Source organism: Dermacentor albipictus, chromosome 6 (assembly GCF_038994185.2).
Source record: "Dermacentor albipictus isolate Rhodes 1998 colony chromosome 6, USDA_Dalb.pri_finalv2, whole genome shotgun sequence".
In the NCBI taxonomy this organism is placed as follows: Eukaryota; Metazoa; Arthropoda; class Arachnida; order Ixodida; family Ixodidae; genus Dermacentor; species Dermacentor albipictus.
This window is the reverse complement of record NC_091826.1, coordinates 68,865,974-68,881,561: the sequence shown is the minus strand read 5'-3', so window position 1 is coordinate 68,881,561 and position 15,588 is coordinate 68,865,974. Positions and strand designations below refer to the sequence as shown.

Genomic DNA, 15,588 nt, shown 5'->3' with positions numbered 1-15,588 from the left:
TATCGTCTCGAGTCAACGTAAGATGAGAGTTGCAATTTTTTTAATAAGAACAACGGGTTGTTTTTGGAAAGAAATTTATTGGAAAACATGAGAATAAATGCCGTGGCGTGATTAGAGTTTTTTCGAGTCTCACGAACGGCTCAGAAAGCCGCGTGGGATGCCCTATGTAATAGGTCTGTGCGAATGGTGATTTTTGATGCCGAATGGAATGCGAATCGAATGGTGCCAGAACGAAATCAAACAAAAAAATTTAATACTTTTCGAATAGTATTCGGACCATGAACAGTGTGTATTACAATATAAAACGACGTTCACATCCGAGTATTCTTAATGTTAGGAAGAGTGTCATTGTACCTTATGAAACGTTGTTTATCAAAAGCACAAAAGGAGCATGGGGATCCCATGAGTAGTCTCTTCAGATGGACAGGCTTTTCATAGAGTGCGATTGATCGCTGTATAGCCTGTAAGGTATCGCTACCTAAGTGGCGTAGCGTCATGTTCTGATGTTCTTTGTCTATACTATGCCCGCGCGGATGAAAATTTAGTGCATTTTTGCTCCAACTTTATATTTATTTGGACGCGGTTGACGTTCCGAAATATTCTTTTCAAAAATATTCGCATTTATGAATAGCGACTATTCAACTCACTCTTCGAATCGAAAGGGAAACTGATTCGTTATTCGAAAGTTTCAAATGTTCGCACACCGCTACTACGTAATGCACCTGACCGCAACGAAAGAGCGACCGCGACACATAATTGAAACCGCACAATGGAGCCATTCTACCAAGTATCCTAAATATGAAATGGCGTCTTCTAGAGCATACGTAAATTAACCATGCATTAAAGAGACCTATTAAAGTGCTGCGATGCTCCGCAAGCAATTAATAAGCCGCATTTGTTATGCCTAGGCATATTGAGAAACATATGCGAATGAATTAAGCCAATAGATAAAAAAGTAAACTCAAATCATATCTCGCGCTCGGAGAATGGCACCTTGCACCGAAACGCTGCTGCAAACTCTGACAGCTGCTTAACAGGTTCGTTGCAACGGCGCCTCGACTCCCCGTACAACGGGTCCACGTAGTGACTGCTAGAACAAAGCGCGTAGCACGATGACACAAAGAAAAGTCTGTCTCGAGAGAGGCTCGACAGCCTGGCGTGCGCAGTGCTGAAGTCCTGCACGACCGCTAGCCTGTATGCAGACAGAGCGGCCAGGAGAGCCTTGGTATCCACGTGGTACGGGGGCCAATGCGACGGCAGGGTGTAGTTTGAATGTTGATAGAAGCCCGTGCGGCCTCGGTTGTTGCGATTGTGGCTTTGGTTGTGCGCAAGCTCGTGGAACAATCCCCTGAGCACTTCGTCAGCAATTAGTCGGCCAGCGCCGCCGTAGTTGACAGCTGGCGGCAGGTCGGAGTGGTAGAAAGGAAAGACGAAGTAGTCCTCCGCAAGCGCGAGTGCGCCTTGAAAACTAAATCGATGGCTGAGCAAAGAACCCGGCTTGAGAACATTCGTGACCTCTCGCTCCTGTAGTCGCCAACGCCCGGCCATCAGATTGAGCCAGTCGACGAAGAAGCGAGCTCGGCCTGACGGTTCTGGCAGCACGCTGGCCAGGAAGCTGTCGCTGTTCAATGGGATGGCGGTACTATGGGCACGGAGCTGAAGAAACGCCTTACTTCGACGCGCCACGGCATCGATCAGAACGTCTCTCACGTCTCGAACGAAGAACTCGGCTTCCCGATGCTTGGGAAACAGACCGAGCCATCCGACACCCACGGTGCTTTCGATCTGGACGAGGCAGCGGCGCGTATGCGGAGGCAGACCTGCGAGCTCGAGCGTGACGTCGGCGATTTCTCCATGGGCCATTCAGCCCAGCTCGCTGCGACGGAAGTCCCAGGCTCAGCGTTAACGCCTCTTGCGTCTCGGCTTCGAGGCCCGGGATGTAGACGACGGACCGCAACAGACCCAGGTTTCCCACTTGCACGATGTCGCTGGGCGAGAAGCGTCGTGCCCACATGAAGTGCTCGTTGAGGAGGAGGACCAGGCGACCGGTTGCAATGCGAAGAGTCGCCGTCTCGGTGAGGTTGCGGATCGCCGTGCGCACTATTCTCGGTTCGAGCACGTTCATGGCAGGTACCAGCGTTTCTAGTGTGAGCTTGTTCATTGCCTCGATGGTTGAGACGATTTCGCCGGAGGCCGACTCTGAAACGTCGAACAGGCGCAGCATGTTCCGAACGTACCTGCGGTAGTGAAGCCACGGCGCCGACCCCGTCGGATTGCCGGCGAATGCACGCATGGTAGCCATCCACGAGCGAAAAGCGGCGCTGGGAACAATCATCAGTACCGGCTCGATGCTACCGACGCGAAGGGGAGACAGCCTGATGTTGACTTGAAACCAGAGACGAACCTTCCAGTTTCCAGACAGGTCGAGCAGAATCGCCAGTGGGTCCCAGCGAGATTTTTCGGGCCATGGCAGGTGGCGCTCGAACATGAACGTTCTCAGATCTTGCAGGCTGGTCTCCGAAAGTTCCACGCAGGACCTGGCTAGGGCGGCCACCTTCTTCTCGACGCTGCTCGCGGACGAAGCGTATTGAGCCTGGTTGTGGCTCTCCAGGGAAGCCAGCTTGATGGCGTTGAGCAAACGTTCGTACATCGTATCTTCAGCCGCGTCCTCAACAGAGAGCAGACGGTGTTGATGCTTCCAGCCGTCGCAGACGAACCCGTAGAAGTCTTCGCAGGGGTCTTGAGACTTGTTGATGGAAGTTCTTATAGCAGCCATGTAGAGCTGGCACGCGATTTCGTCGCAGCCTGAAAACAGGGGAAGGTCCGCATGTTCTTCATAAGTTCTTCAGGTGCTGGCGCGGAGGAGGTCGCGGTACTTTATGACAATCCGTAGAGTCGAGCCAAGGTAAAACAGAAGAACGACACTGCGGAGGATGGCCGTGGCGGAAAGTACTGCCTAGAATCTCGGGTTCATGTACCAATTCCCTCGTCGAACAACTACTTCGACGTCGTTGCGTTCCTGCGAATGTAAATGTCATCGTAGGGACGTCACTTTATATAGCAGTTCATGAGAGTAGAGGTCTGTAGCATGGCATCAGTATTACGTGTTTGGTAGCAGCTGTGACAGTCTTATAGTAGTAGCAATGGTAATTGTCCGGTGCACTATACTGTTAGCGGTGATGAATGTTAACAAGCCAAATAACATAGAGCACTTATTCGTTTTCAGCTACGCCATGTCAATAAGACATTGGTGTGATACGGGCCCGAATGACGAGCTCTGGCGTAAAGCAACTATGCAGCTACACCATGGCCAAGGGTCTTGTTGACAAAGTTTCTATGAAGTAAGTGCCTTTCGTGATTAACCATAGCCGCGGTAGCCTATTATGGCTACGGTATATTGTTCTGCTGAGATCGAGGTAGCGGGTTCGCTACCGGCCACCATGAGGACACAGACCGGATATCAGATGCCAGCCACTTGCGATGTCGGACATAGAGAAGCTACGACCGAACAACGGTAAGCAGCACTTACAAACGAAAACCTTCGTGAAGTCGCATTGCAATTCAATATATATATATATATATATATATATATATATATATATATATATATATATATATATATATATATATATATATATATATATATATATATATATATATATATATATATATATATATATATATATATATATATATATATATATATCGTCATCCTTTGCCGTGCTCGTTTGCTCGGTTACGAGGGACGATGAGGGACGCCGAGGCGCTCCGATGCTCAACGCGGGAACGGGTGTGTAAGGGCTGTGCTCTAACGTTTCCTGTGGGTGAAAGCACATTTGAAATCATTGAACTTGATCGCTCGAGGAGGCGGGCATCATTTGCGCAATAAATCAAAATGCATAATTGACTAATTAAGAAAACTACATTGATTAAGTTTTTAACGGGAGAACTTGTCATACATATTGCAATTTACAAATTGTAGCCCGCAATTGATCTTTTAATTGAATGATGCTTGGTGATTAATATCCCATAGTGACACTGGGGCTGTCTTATTGAAGGGAACAGCGAGCAAGATGGGACAGGAAAAGACAAAATTCTCCTAAAATATGTTGTCTTACCAGTGACAGTGACAAGAACTTTATTAAGAGTGTCCTGAGGAACTCGATTGGGGGGACCGAAGGCTCCCCGACGAAGTTGGTGGCTCCGCCCACGACGGGACAGGGAGGTGGTGACTCTCCGCGACGTCGCGGGCCCTCTGTACCGCCTGTAGTTGGTTTGTGAAATCCGAGCTCTTCAGCAAGGCGTCCTACTTGGACTTGTTATGACAGTCGGAGTTGGAGTTGGTAAGTTGTCTTACCAGCTATAGATGTTAAAAAAATGTAAAAAAAAATCATGCCTTTAACGTTCAAGCAATGATTAATCCAGCCGAAAGAGAAAAAATTGTGGCGTCTGCCACACTAGATGTGCTTCTCTTTAAATTTGGTCATAAAATTGTGCCAGAAACCATCGAATATTCTTGTAAAAATCAGTGATTGCGTTTGTGTGTATCCTGCTGCATATCTCCGTGCAATCCATGAATCAAGAAACCTTGTGGCGTCTTCAGCACACACGCGAAGTGACAATCTCGCTGCCAGCCACAATGCCGAACGATACCACGACACACTGTATCATGTTGTAATCACTGCTCCCCAGTTGAAACTCCCTAGCATAACCTCCATTATCCCTAGTATCCTGGCTGTAACTTCGTTTCAATGGCTATCATTTAGTCCCACTCGTCGCGGAGTGTTCTGTTCTAGAGACAGCGCTTTCACTTTAATCCATTTGAAGCTACATGCGCATTCCGTCAGGTTGGCGCATTAATTCTGGAGTATTGGCGGAGAATTGGAACATACTAATATCACATAAGCAGTGCCCAAGTTGTTACGAGGCCAGACAGCAGCTATCGGCGAGTTGTCTACCCGGGGCACATATATATATACCCAGGGCCCCACATTGTCTGCTCGGCAAAACATCAGCCAGTGGATACTTAGTGGCCCAACTTATAGTTGACAACTTGCGACATTGGGTACAGTTCAGCTGTTTGTTGTGCAAGATCGTCCAACAATTCAAAGTGGCCAGAGAAGCTAAAGAAAACTATCGTTCTAATAAAATTAAGTTCCCGGGTTTTACATGCCAAAATCACGATCTGATTATGAGGCGCCTTGTACAGTGGGAGACTCCAGATTAATGTTTGACCCGCTGAGGCCGTTTAACGTGCACCGTATGCATGGTGCACGAGTGTTTTTTTTTTGCATTTCGCCCTCATGAAAACGGAATCGAACTCGCGACCTCGGGCTTAGCAGTGCGAGTGGGCATCGCTTCAAAGTAAACACCCGATATCATTACGCTACATATATGTGCTCGAACATGCGCACACGACACACACTGGTCTAAACACGCCTATCAGTCTCCCACCTGGTCCACCAGCGCCGGCTCTGGGAGGGCCAGTGGGTCCAGCGCGGTGCCTGTGCCGTCGCCACCAGCCGCAGCCTGCAACTGGCGCACTTCGTGAAGCTCGTGCAACTCGAGGCGACGGAAGCCAGGCCGCCTCGCCGGCCGTGCGATTCGCCTGCGGCCGAACGCGTCCGAGCCTGAGGAGCCCGAACTGCTGCTGCTGCTGCTACAGGAAGTGCTCGTTCCGGTTTCTGGCATCACGGAGTTCTTCAACTCGACCCGGTCTCCGGTGCGTCTGAACATCGTTCTGCGAGTGAATGCACTGTTCAGAAAGGACAAATCGCTCCGGGAGCTGTTAAAGAACGAGCTGTGGCGAAGCCTATGCGCTTTCGATGCCGGCGGTACTGTAGGTGCGAAAGGCAGCGCGTGATTATTCCTCCTAATCTTCATCGTGTGCCTCGATTGGCAGGTTTTAGTGGCTCTTTGTTTGTTATTTTTTTAATTACCTTTTACAGCGACGCTCTGTATGGCTATAGGGTTCCGTGCAGGTTCCGACCAGGACGAATTTTTCGTCAACCTTGAGGCTTTCCTTTCGAGGAACCCGTATGGGTTTCCTTTGTAGCAATTGCTACGAAACGGGTGGATGCCTGTTTTTCCCGTTTAGTTTTCGTGTACGTAAACAAATCTGCGTGAGAAAAAAATATCATCATCAGCAATTGCTCACGCGTTCCTCGTCGTCGTCTTCTTCTACAGCTGTCTCCATTCCGTTGCCGCTCATATCGGCGTTCCCATATGCCCCTCCCTCTAAGAAGGCGCTGACGGCACTGGCCCACTGCCAGTCGGTGCAGTGATTTCGGTCTCAAATTATTTGCCTCCATATAACGCCAAATGAAAACACGAATGTATAAAACGAGTGTATAATACGAATTAACGAGAATTTACAAAAAGAAATGTGTGTCCGTACCTTTCGTCACGATGATCACCGATCAAGAGAATAAATGTCTTCGTACCTGTGTTCAAAATTACGTGCTATTTCTTTGCCGTGCGCTACACAGCTTCGCTGGTCATCCCACTTCACAGATTGGAATGGCTCATGATATTTTTGTTCGTGTACATCCAGGTAGCTGGAGTTCTCTCTGTCACCCGTAATAAAGATTTGCAATATAATAATTAGCTTCGCCACAGTGCAGGACTTTCTAAAGAGGCCATAAGCCAGATGAATCGGCAGATCAATACATATAGAGCTGAAGAAGGCGATTGATGATGATGATGATGGTGGTGGTGGTGGTGGTGGTGGTGGTGGTGTGATGATGATGATGATGATGATGATGATGAAACGCTGTAGCGTTTTACGTGGCAAAACCACTTTCTGATTATGGGGCACGCCGTATTGGAGGACTCATTAAAGGACAGTACAGCAAGTTTTTGTTGTTTTGTTCTCAGCTCGCATCGAGCCTAAGTCCCACTGTGCAGCGAGGACGCGTCGCCGTTCAAATGTGACGTCAAACAAGCGTCAAACAAACTCGCTCCCCAACTCTGGGCCGCCCAGCAGGTCCACGACGCTGCCAGGAAACTCAACCTCCCGGTTCCGTTGTGGGAGATGCCCACACTAGGAGAGCCCAAAACTCTCGTAGCCTGCAGCACCTGAATAAAGTTGATTTCCTTCCTTCTTTCCTTCATGTGCTTTCGCAGTGGCGTTTGTGGACGGCCGCGGATCCACAAGGTATGCAGCCACGGTATTTGCAAGGATTCCTGAACAGGCCGAACAGGTTGCGATCGCTGTTGCGTTCACCGACGACAATCTTTTCCATATCTACAGCCGCTATCCATAGCCGCTATCGAAGCTTTCCGCAAAGGCGCAGTCTGCGCACAGGCTCTCAGAATTGTTACAAAGAGTTTAAAAGCAACGTCATATACTGGTTCCCGGCACACTTAGGACCAAAGATCGGCGACGTCCCCAACCTTAACGAGGTGGCACACAAGGCTGCGCACGCTCACAGACCGCGCGGCTTCACCCGACCACTCGGAGAACAAGGACGCCCCGCTACATACAATGAAATCACTAAACACCACTACCTACAACGTAGAGAGTATAGCACGCCGCACCGCACGCTCACTCGAGCTCAAGCGGTTACACTCAGAATGCTAAAAGCAGACACATACCTCACGCAAAACAGACTACACCATTACATGCCTGAGCTCTACGACAAGTCTCCTACGACAAGTATTGCACCAATTGCAATACATTCCTTAACGTCTGTCATTTACTCTGGCCGTGCTCGCAAGCTCACATAAACTCGGAACCGGACTAGCGCAAGTTCGAAATAGCAATCCAGTGAGAAGGACTCCGTCCCCAACTCTGGGCCGTCCAGCAGGTCCACGACACCGCCAAGAAACTCAACCTCCTTGCTCCGTCGTGGGAGACGCCCACTCCATGAGAGCCCAATGTTCTCGTGGCCTGCAGGACCTTGACTAAAGTTGATTTCCATCCTTCCTTCATGTGCAAATGTTTTTGTAAAAAGAATCAGTGGGAAATTAATATCACAAATCCGGCATTCAATATATAGTGTGGCCTTCCAACCGAACAACGCGTTATGTAGAAAAAGTTGCCCAAATTTCATACGTCCACACAATGTGGGATAGGGTTAGTCTACCGCCACACCAAGGCCATCTAGCTCGATATTGTGTAGGTTTTAAAAGGTGCGGATAAACATAATTCAGCTGAACAGAAACAAGCAACAATCATTAGCGGAGCAGTGGGACAGTTCACCAGATAGCACCTGGGGGTTCAGAGGACAGTCCTCCAGCAAGTCCACAGGGAGGCCAACGCCAGTGAAGCTATAGACTAGGGGAGCCACCCGTCACTCTTTAACCCCTTTCCCCCTACTCCCTGTCTTAATAAAGTTTTACTACTACTACTACTACTACTACTACTACTACTACTACTACTACTACTACTACTACTACTACTACTACTACTACTACTACCCAACTCTCTTCTGGTTCTGAAACGTTCGTGCGTGAACGGTTATAAGTGCACCTGACCGAAACTACATATAGCGTAAAAACTTTTTGACTAATTTTCGTCCCTTGGTCTCCCTGTCGCCACCTCAAACGAGAAGTTAGCGGCCCTCGGGATCAACAACACCTTCGCTGTGCAGTCGGATGCGGTTATGGCTTCACAAAAAGCCAGACTTCAGACACTACGGCGGGCCGATCCATACTCCACCGGACCGGAATGGCAACGGAGCTGAGTGCCCTCGATGGGCAACGATCACTCCCGCTTGAGGTCAGAGGCCAGATCAAGGCGAACCCGATACCGAAGCACATGAGTCATGAACTCCATGAAGGACGACGCAAGGCTCGCGTCGAAAGACAGCGGCGACAATTCAAGCGTGACCCGTACGTAACATCAGTAGACGTGGCGGCGTACCCTGTAGGGGGCCTCTTCGCGGTAGCCGCCGTGAACTGGAAAGACAAATCCTTGACCCTCGCGGCCTCTGTCAGGGCAGCTGCGGCTGAGACCATAGCCGCGGCGCTAGTAATAAAGCAACAAGACAGGGTAGGCAGAGAAGTTCATGTCGTTACCGACTCGCAACAGGCCTGCCTTAACTTTAGCAACGGACTAACACCTCTGCTGGCGGCTCAGCTAGATTATAGGCCCGAGGCTGCAAGAATCTCATCGAATCATGTGGACGCCGCGCCACGCGAGACTGGAAGGTAACGAAAGGGCGAACGCCTTAGCTCGAGCGCTAATCAACCAAGCGGGGCAAAACCAGTCGTCTCATCAATCCCCATCGTTTACCTTCGTGCCCCTGTCATCCAATTACTGCTACCTACTCGAGATCAAGCGACTCAACCGCAAGATTTATCCTGCCCCTCAGAGAAAGCTCAACACCGAAGAGACAGTAGCTCTCAGGCTTATTCAGACAAACACATTCCCAAACCTACAGAGATACAGCAAAATGTTCCCACATACATATCGCGGCATCTGCCCCTGGTGCGGCGACACACGCCCTACACTCTTTCACATCTCGTGGGGGTGCGGGGCCAAGCCTCTACACTTAGACTTGTAGCACGTCATTTGAGCAGCGGGAGGTACAGCTGACCGGCGATACCGGCTGGATAGGAAGCTCTCGTCCAGCAAGTACGTCGTGAAGCCATGGCCAGTGGAGTCCAGGAATGAGGACACCGCCCACTCGACCTCAAGAGCAACGACCTCGATGGTCCAAATAAATGTTCTCTCTCTCTCTCGACTAATCTGCTTGAAGATCTAGCCACCAAATAGAACAATTTGACCAATAATAAGCTATTCTTCATCTGCAGTGATGCAGAGACCTTTACATTACAGACTGCATCGTTTCGAACCGCTAGCTAGATCTGTAAAGAAAATTGTGTGTCCAGTGGCCATCTCGTGACAAAACTTGTCTGCCGCTTTTTTTTTCTTTGTTCATTTTTGCAGGATAAAGCTGTCCAATGCACGAAATACTGAACCAAAACGCCAACTACCTTGCTTCGCATTGTGACGTTTTCACCGAGGCAACTAGTGCACCGCTCTATCAGCTAAACGTGTTTTGTAATTTAGTTTTTTTTTTTGCTGCTGCTATTGTTGCAGTTGTTGGGGTCGTTGTCGTTGTTGTTCAGCGTAACGATATCATTCAAACAATAACGCACGGCAAGAATTTTAATAAGCCACGCGTGACCACCATCACGAGCAAACCACATGCGTGGAGCAAAGGGAACAAGTAATGCTGATGCGAAGCCTATCGCAGAGCTTGTGTTTTCAGCACTCAAACGCTGCCGCAAACTCGGGCAGCGCCTTGATGGGCACGTTGCAGCGTTTGCTTGCATCTCCGTACAGCACGTCCACGTGGTTGCCGCTGGAGCACAGAGCGTAGCAAGAAGCCACGAAAAAGAGCCTGTCTTGCGCGAGGCTCGACTCTTTGGCGTACGCACTGCTTGTGTTTCGAGCAATGCCAAGCCTGTAAGCAGCCAGGCTGGCCAGGAGAGCCTTTAAGTCCACATCATTTGGCAACCACTCCTGTGGCGCAGTGGAATTGTCGCTGGTCTGTTGAACGTTATTGTTGCGGGTCTCTTGCTTGCGAAGGGGGCTCACGTTAAAGAGACGATCGTGGTACAGGCCCCTGAGCACTTCATCAGCGAGAAGGCGTCCGGCGCCACCGTAGTTAACGGCCGCCGGAAAGTCTGAATGGAACAGCGGGAACACAAAGCAGTTTTCGGCGACGGTGAGCGCGCCGTGAAAGCTCCATCGGTGGCGAAGAAAGGAACCCGGCTTGAGAACGTTCGTTACGTCTTGCTCCAGCAGGCGCCAGCGCCCGTTCATCAGGTTCAACCATTGGACGAAGAAGCGAGCTCCGCGCGACGGTTCTGGCAGAACGCTTGCCAGGAAGCTCTCGTTGTTCCACGGCACAATGGCGCCCGGGGCCCAAAGCTGGAGCAAGGCCTCCTTGCGGCGTGCCACCGTGTCAACGAGAACGTCCCGCACGTCCCGAACGACATCCTCGGCGCCTCGGTGCTTCGGGAACAAACTGAGCCACCCGATGCCCACCGCGCTTTCGACCTGAATCAGGCAGCGTCGCCGATGCGCCGACGGAGGCAAGCCAGCAAGCTCCAGCGTGACATCCGCGATTTCCCGGCTAGCCATCCAGCCCAACTCGTGGGCAACGCGAAGGCCTAGGCTCAGCGTGAGCGCCTCTCGCGTGTCGGAGTCGAGTCCCAGTAGGTAGACGACGGACCGAAGCAGGCCGCCGTTTTCCACTTGCACGATGTCCCGAGCCGAAAAGCGTCGTGCCCAGATGAAGTACTCGTTCAACAGGAGCAGCAGCCGTCCAGCAGCAATTCCCGGAGTCGCCGTGTCTGTGAGGTTGCGGATTGACATGCGCACAATCCTCGAGTCCGGCTCGGCCATCGCGGGGCCCAGCACCTGAAGTGTCAGCCGGTCCATTGCCTCTATTTTGGCGATGACCTCGTCTTCGACCGCTTCGGAAGCATCGAATAGCCGTAACATGGCTCGCATGTATCGACGGTACCGTAGCGACGCTGCCGTCCCCGCTGGCTGACCGGCGAACGCCCGCGTGGTGGCAATCCAGGCATGAAAGGCAGCGCTGTGGCCAATCTTCAGCACGGGCTCCCCGGTCCCTCCGCGAAGAGGAGCCAGTTCGAAGCTCACGTGGAACCACAGATGCACGTTCCAGTTGCCAGACAGATCGAGCAGAATCTCTAGGAGATCCCAGCGAGACGTCTTAGGCCACGGGAGATGGCGCGCTGCCATGAACCTTTTGAGGTCGGGCAAGCTGCTCTGCGAAAGCTCCATGCACGACTTGGCAAGGCCGGCTACCTTCTTCTCCACGCTCAGCGCCGACGGCGCTGCGAAATACTGGCTGCCGCTGTGTTCGCTGCTCCACTCGATGGCTTTGAGCGCGCGACCGTACATCGCATCTTCCGCTGCATCCACGACGGACAGCAGGTGGTGTTGGCGTTTCCACCCGTCGCAGACGAAGCGATAGAAATTTCGGCACGGGTCTTGAGATCGATTAATCGAAAGCTCTATAGCGGCCATGTACTTGTGGCATGCCGTTTCATGGCAGCCAGAAAAAAGTGGTAGATCCGCGTGTTCTGCGTGCGACGTCCGGGGGCTTGCGCGGAGAAGGCCCTGGTCCTTGACGCGAATCCACAGCATCGATCCCAGGTGGAGGAGAAGGGCGATGGAAAAAATGACGGCCACAGCCTCCAGGATGATCACGTGCCTGGGGTTCATGCGCCAGTTTGCTCGAATGACGACTACATTTGGCCCGGCGTGTTCCTGCGGGTGGGAAATGCAAAGTGAAAAGCTTCTACCTTGTTGATTGCAGCCGTGAACCTCTGATAAAGCGTCTAGATTATTGCTTTAACTATATTCATCTACCTTTGAGTTTCAATTTCTAATAGTGCGCCGAAATGCTGTCTGTCGCTATAAGAACACGTACCGTCCTAAGAAATACAAGCAGATTGCTATAGCAGGTTAAACGCACCTGCAGCCTGATTATGGTTCTGGCTATACTACGGCTTCAGGTTCCCAAGCTAAAATGAAAGCACCAGTTTCAGTGCAAACGCGTTGAGATAAGTGTTTTCCGGAAAGGCTGTAAAGGCGTTGAGAAAACCCATGCTGTAGTCACAAATATGGCGTTCAGCTCGTCGTTGTCACGCGGCGACGCGAGAGTAGTTCGATACTGTTTAACATACGCAGTAACCCTATTCTACGATAGTGTCCACGTATGTGCCACAGGACCCTAACTGGATCACTGTGTTACGGATGCAGAATGCGTCTACAGACACATCAACTTCTCAATGACATGAATCAGAATGTATAGCCATATGGAAGCCTAGTTTAAACTTTGCAATATTATGACAACACAGATTGAAGAAAAAGTACAACTTTGCCTTTCCTTATAATTAAAACATTTCGCTGTAATGTGCCGCGAACCGCTCTTACAAACCTTTCTCTACGCAAGAGATTTCTCGTCATGCCAAGCGTTGTCATAGAGTGCATGCTTCTGCGAAAGGCGTAATCACCCAGCGTGCTTCCTGCCTGCTAACTCAACCTGTGTTTCTTACACTGGTTGGATTAAGTCATTGACCTAATGCCAAGAAGTGCGACTCTCGTTTGAAGTTGCTGCTCACAACCGGAGCGTGCGACTTCTCAGCGAGTTCGTAATGTCTCGGCAAACGTCCTATCAGGCATAGCCAAAACGGAACTAGTGTGGCCGAAACGAGTTAAAGCACGCCGAGTAAGCATGACTGACACTTATGTATCTATATCTTCTCACTGATGTTTTGATGTGGTTTCAATATGTCTTGTATACACCCACCTATCAAGAAACGTTGGCAACTTATCAAGAAACGTTGGCCACTTTGTCTGGGTGATCCTGACTAGGTTCGACCCTCTCTTGAGTTTAACGTATAGCGTATAATTTTTAAATCAAGAGTACGATGTATGTGCAAGACTGAGATAGATACACGAAGCCGACGTGTGGCGGCACGTCAACCGACTCCCCTTCTTTTCTGTTGACACCTACAACAGGTCGGCCAGCCCGATTTTGGGACAAGGATCGCTTACGTTAAGACTATTGGCTGTTGAAACATAATCCCGCCACCCAGTCCATGTAACGCTAGAGCGGGATAAGGAGAATAAAATTCCCGCCACCCAGTCCATGTAACGCTAGAGTGGGATAAGGAGAATGAATGTTGGGGTGCGTTGAATGGGACCGCCTGTAGCAGTTTGACTCTAGCCTATTGAGCCACATGGGAATATGCATCTAAACATGAATGCCATACGACGGATGGTTTGGGAGTTGGGGACACTCGGGTGTAGCGTCAGATGCTCTTTCTACACGTTAACGCCCACGTAGGACGGTATCTTCCCCTCTCCCAGTTGTCCTGTGCAAGGCACAAAGTTGCTGTCAGATCCGCGAGAATTGGGTTCGTGTAAGCACGACAGGTGGAGAGTGGGCTTGACCTCTCTTGTTCAGCACCTGTCTGGATTCCGCAAGTTAGCCTACAGATAGTATACGAGAAAACAAGGGCCACACGTGAGAGAAGTGCTCCCACACTCCTTATAAGAACTCTGGGAACACTTCGCTCACGTGATGTCCTTGGTTTCTATTAACGCTATAGCGTTAATAGAAGTACTGGTTCTTGTTCAACTCTTGTGGCTGGGCATTTCCACACGACTAGAATTACATGCACATCGCTAGCGGGTAGAGTCAGAAGTCGGATTGACTGAGAGCGCCACGACCGCGCTTACACACTTCTTTCTGATCGGGTTCAGCGATTCACCCCGCGCACCCTTCGCAGTTCGGCTGACAGCCCAAGCCGAAGCTGTATACCTGGGACTGACCTGCTATAGCATTCGCGTGAACCCGAGATCCAGGTCTCGTCTCGACAAGCCTACTTGCCTCGATTTTATTGGGACTACGTAAGCCTATCCGCCTGCACGGCCCGATCGAGACAAGTCAACCCGCCTGCTACTGCTAAGCCTACTCGACCTGACCCGTTGTATATATACACGTGCGCGCCCGCTGCGCAGCAATCGCACACCTGCGCGTGCGCCAGTTATCGTCTGTTTCCGATTGCTCACCTGTGCTGCCGGAGCTGGATCCGGCAACGTTAGGGCAGACGTCGCTGAAGAATCGAGCGCGGTGTCTGCGCCATCGCCGTGGGCGGCTGCATCTGCCGCCCGCTGCGCAGCCGCCTGCATCTGGCGCACCTGAAGGAGCTCGTGCAATTCGAGGCGCTGGAAGCCCGGTCGTCTCGTCGGACCCGTGACGAGGCTGGAACCACCTGACGCGTTCCGCTCCGAATCCGAGGAGCTCGAGCTGCTGCTGCTGTCGAAAGTGGTCGCCCCAGTGTCGGCCATCGCTTCGTTCTTGAACTCAACCCTGTCTCCTGTGAAAGCGGTCCCTGACTGTCAGCAAGAGCGAGACAAGCCTGCAAGCGTCCAGCTGCTCTTGCTCTGTCGGTCCGCTCGTGAGGGCACCCGCCGCAGCTGCTGCTAATTCGGAGCCCGCGTGAGGAACACATACTCACGATGGGGATTGCCTACACCATAAGGTCAAAACGATGACGACAAAGAAGTAAGTCAGGCAAGAAATGCAGATAATCGATGTTCATCATCATTATCATCATCAGCAGCCAATTTTATTTCCACTGCAGGACGAAGGCCTCTCCCTACGATCTCCAATTACCCATGTCCAGCGCCAACCGTATCCAACGAGCGCCCTCGAATTTCCTCATTTCATCGCCCCACCTAGTCTTCTTCCATCCTCGACTGTGTTTCCTTTCTGTTGGCAACCATTCTTTAACACCAATGGTCCACCGGTTATCTAACCTAAGCATTGCATGACCTGCCTAGCTCCATTTTTTTACTCTTAATGACAATTAGAATATCGGCTAATCCCGTAAGCTCTCTGACACAAACCGCTCTCTTTCTGGCTCTTAACTTCATGCCTAGCATTCTCCGTTCCATCGCTCCTTCCGCGGTCCCTAATTTGTTCTCAAGCTTCCTTTTCAGTCTCCAAGTTCCTGCTCCATATGTCAGCACCGGTAAAATGCGCTGATTGCACACGTTCCTTTTGAATGATAATGGTAAGCTTCCAC

At 50.8% G+C, this 15,588-nt stretch overlaps 2 protein-coding genes across 5 annotated transcripts; both read right to left on the bottom strand.

The window, feature by feature from the left end:
* Nucleotides 1-220: 220 nt before the first annotated feature.
* On the bottom strand, nucleotides 221-5,841 carry LOC139061166 (uncharacterized). Of its 3 annotated transcripts, none has more exons than XM_070540797.1 (3): nucleotides 5,455-5,841; nucleotides 4,119-4,360; nucleotides 221-3,019 (listed from the first exon to the last, which is right to left on the bottom strand). In XM_070540797.1, exon 3 carries the CDS (start codon nucleotides 2,774-2,776, stop codon nucleotides 1,670-1,672), a length of 1,107 nt encoding a protein of 368 aa, XP_070396898.1. In that variant the 5' UTR covers nucleotides 2,777-3,019; nucleotides 4,119-4,360; nucleotides 5,455-5,841; the 3' UTR covers nucleotides 221-1,669. The 3 variants fall into 3 exon arrangements, with proteins under 3 accessions (XP_070396898.1, XP_070396899.1, XP_070396900.1); XM_070540798.1 differs by having other exon boundaries at nucleotides 4,119-4,264; XM_070540799.1 differs by lacking the exon at nucleotides 4,119-4,360.
* Nucleotides 5,842-10,108: 4,267 nt separating this feature from the next.
* On the bottom strand, nucleotides 10,109-14,975 carry LOC139046889 (endothelin-converting enzyme-like 1). Of its 2 annotated transcripts, none has more exons than XM_070520817.1 (2): nucleotides 14,570-14,975; nucleotides 10,109-12,256 (listed from the first exon to the last, which is right to left on the bottom strand). In XM_070520817.1, the coding sequence occupies exons 1-2, from the start codon at nucleotides 14,846-14,848 to the stop codon at nucleotides 10,217-10,219; spliced, it is 2,319 nt and encodes a 772-aa protein (XP_070376918.1). In that variant the 5' UTR covers nucleotides 14,849-14,975; the 3' UTR covers nucleotides 10,109-10,216. The 2 variants fall into 2 exon arrangements, with proteins under 2 accessions (XP_070376918.1, XP_070376919.1); XM_070520818.1 differs by having other exon boundaries at nucleotides 10,109-12,284; nucleotides 14,570-14,657.
* Nucleotides 14,976-15,588: the final 613 nt, after the last annotated feature.

Bases quoted from the DNA above. Each gene is read 5' to 3' on its own strand.
- LOC139061166 (XM_070540797.1), bottom strand. From the start codon at position 2,776: ATGGCTGCTATAAGAACTTCCATCAACAAGTCTCAAGACCCCTGCGAA.
- LOC139046889 (XM_070520817.1), bottom strand. From the start codon at position 14,848: ATGGCCGACACTGGGGCGACCACTTTCGACAGCAGCAGCAGCTCGAGC. The intron at 12,257-14,569 runs GTGAGCAATCGG...TCCCACCCGCAG, and splicing joins ATCCAGCTCCGGCAGCACAG to GAACACGCCGGGCCAAATGT.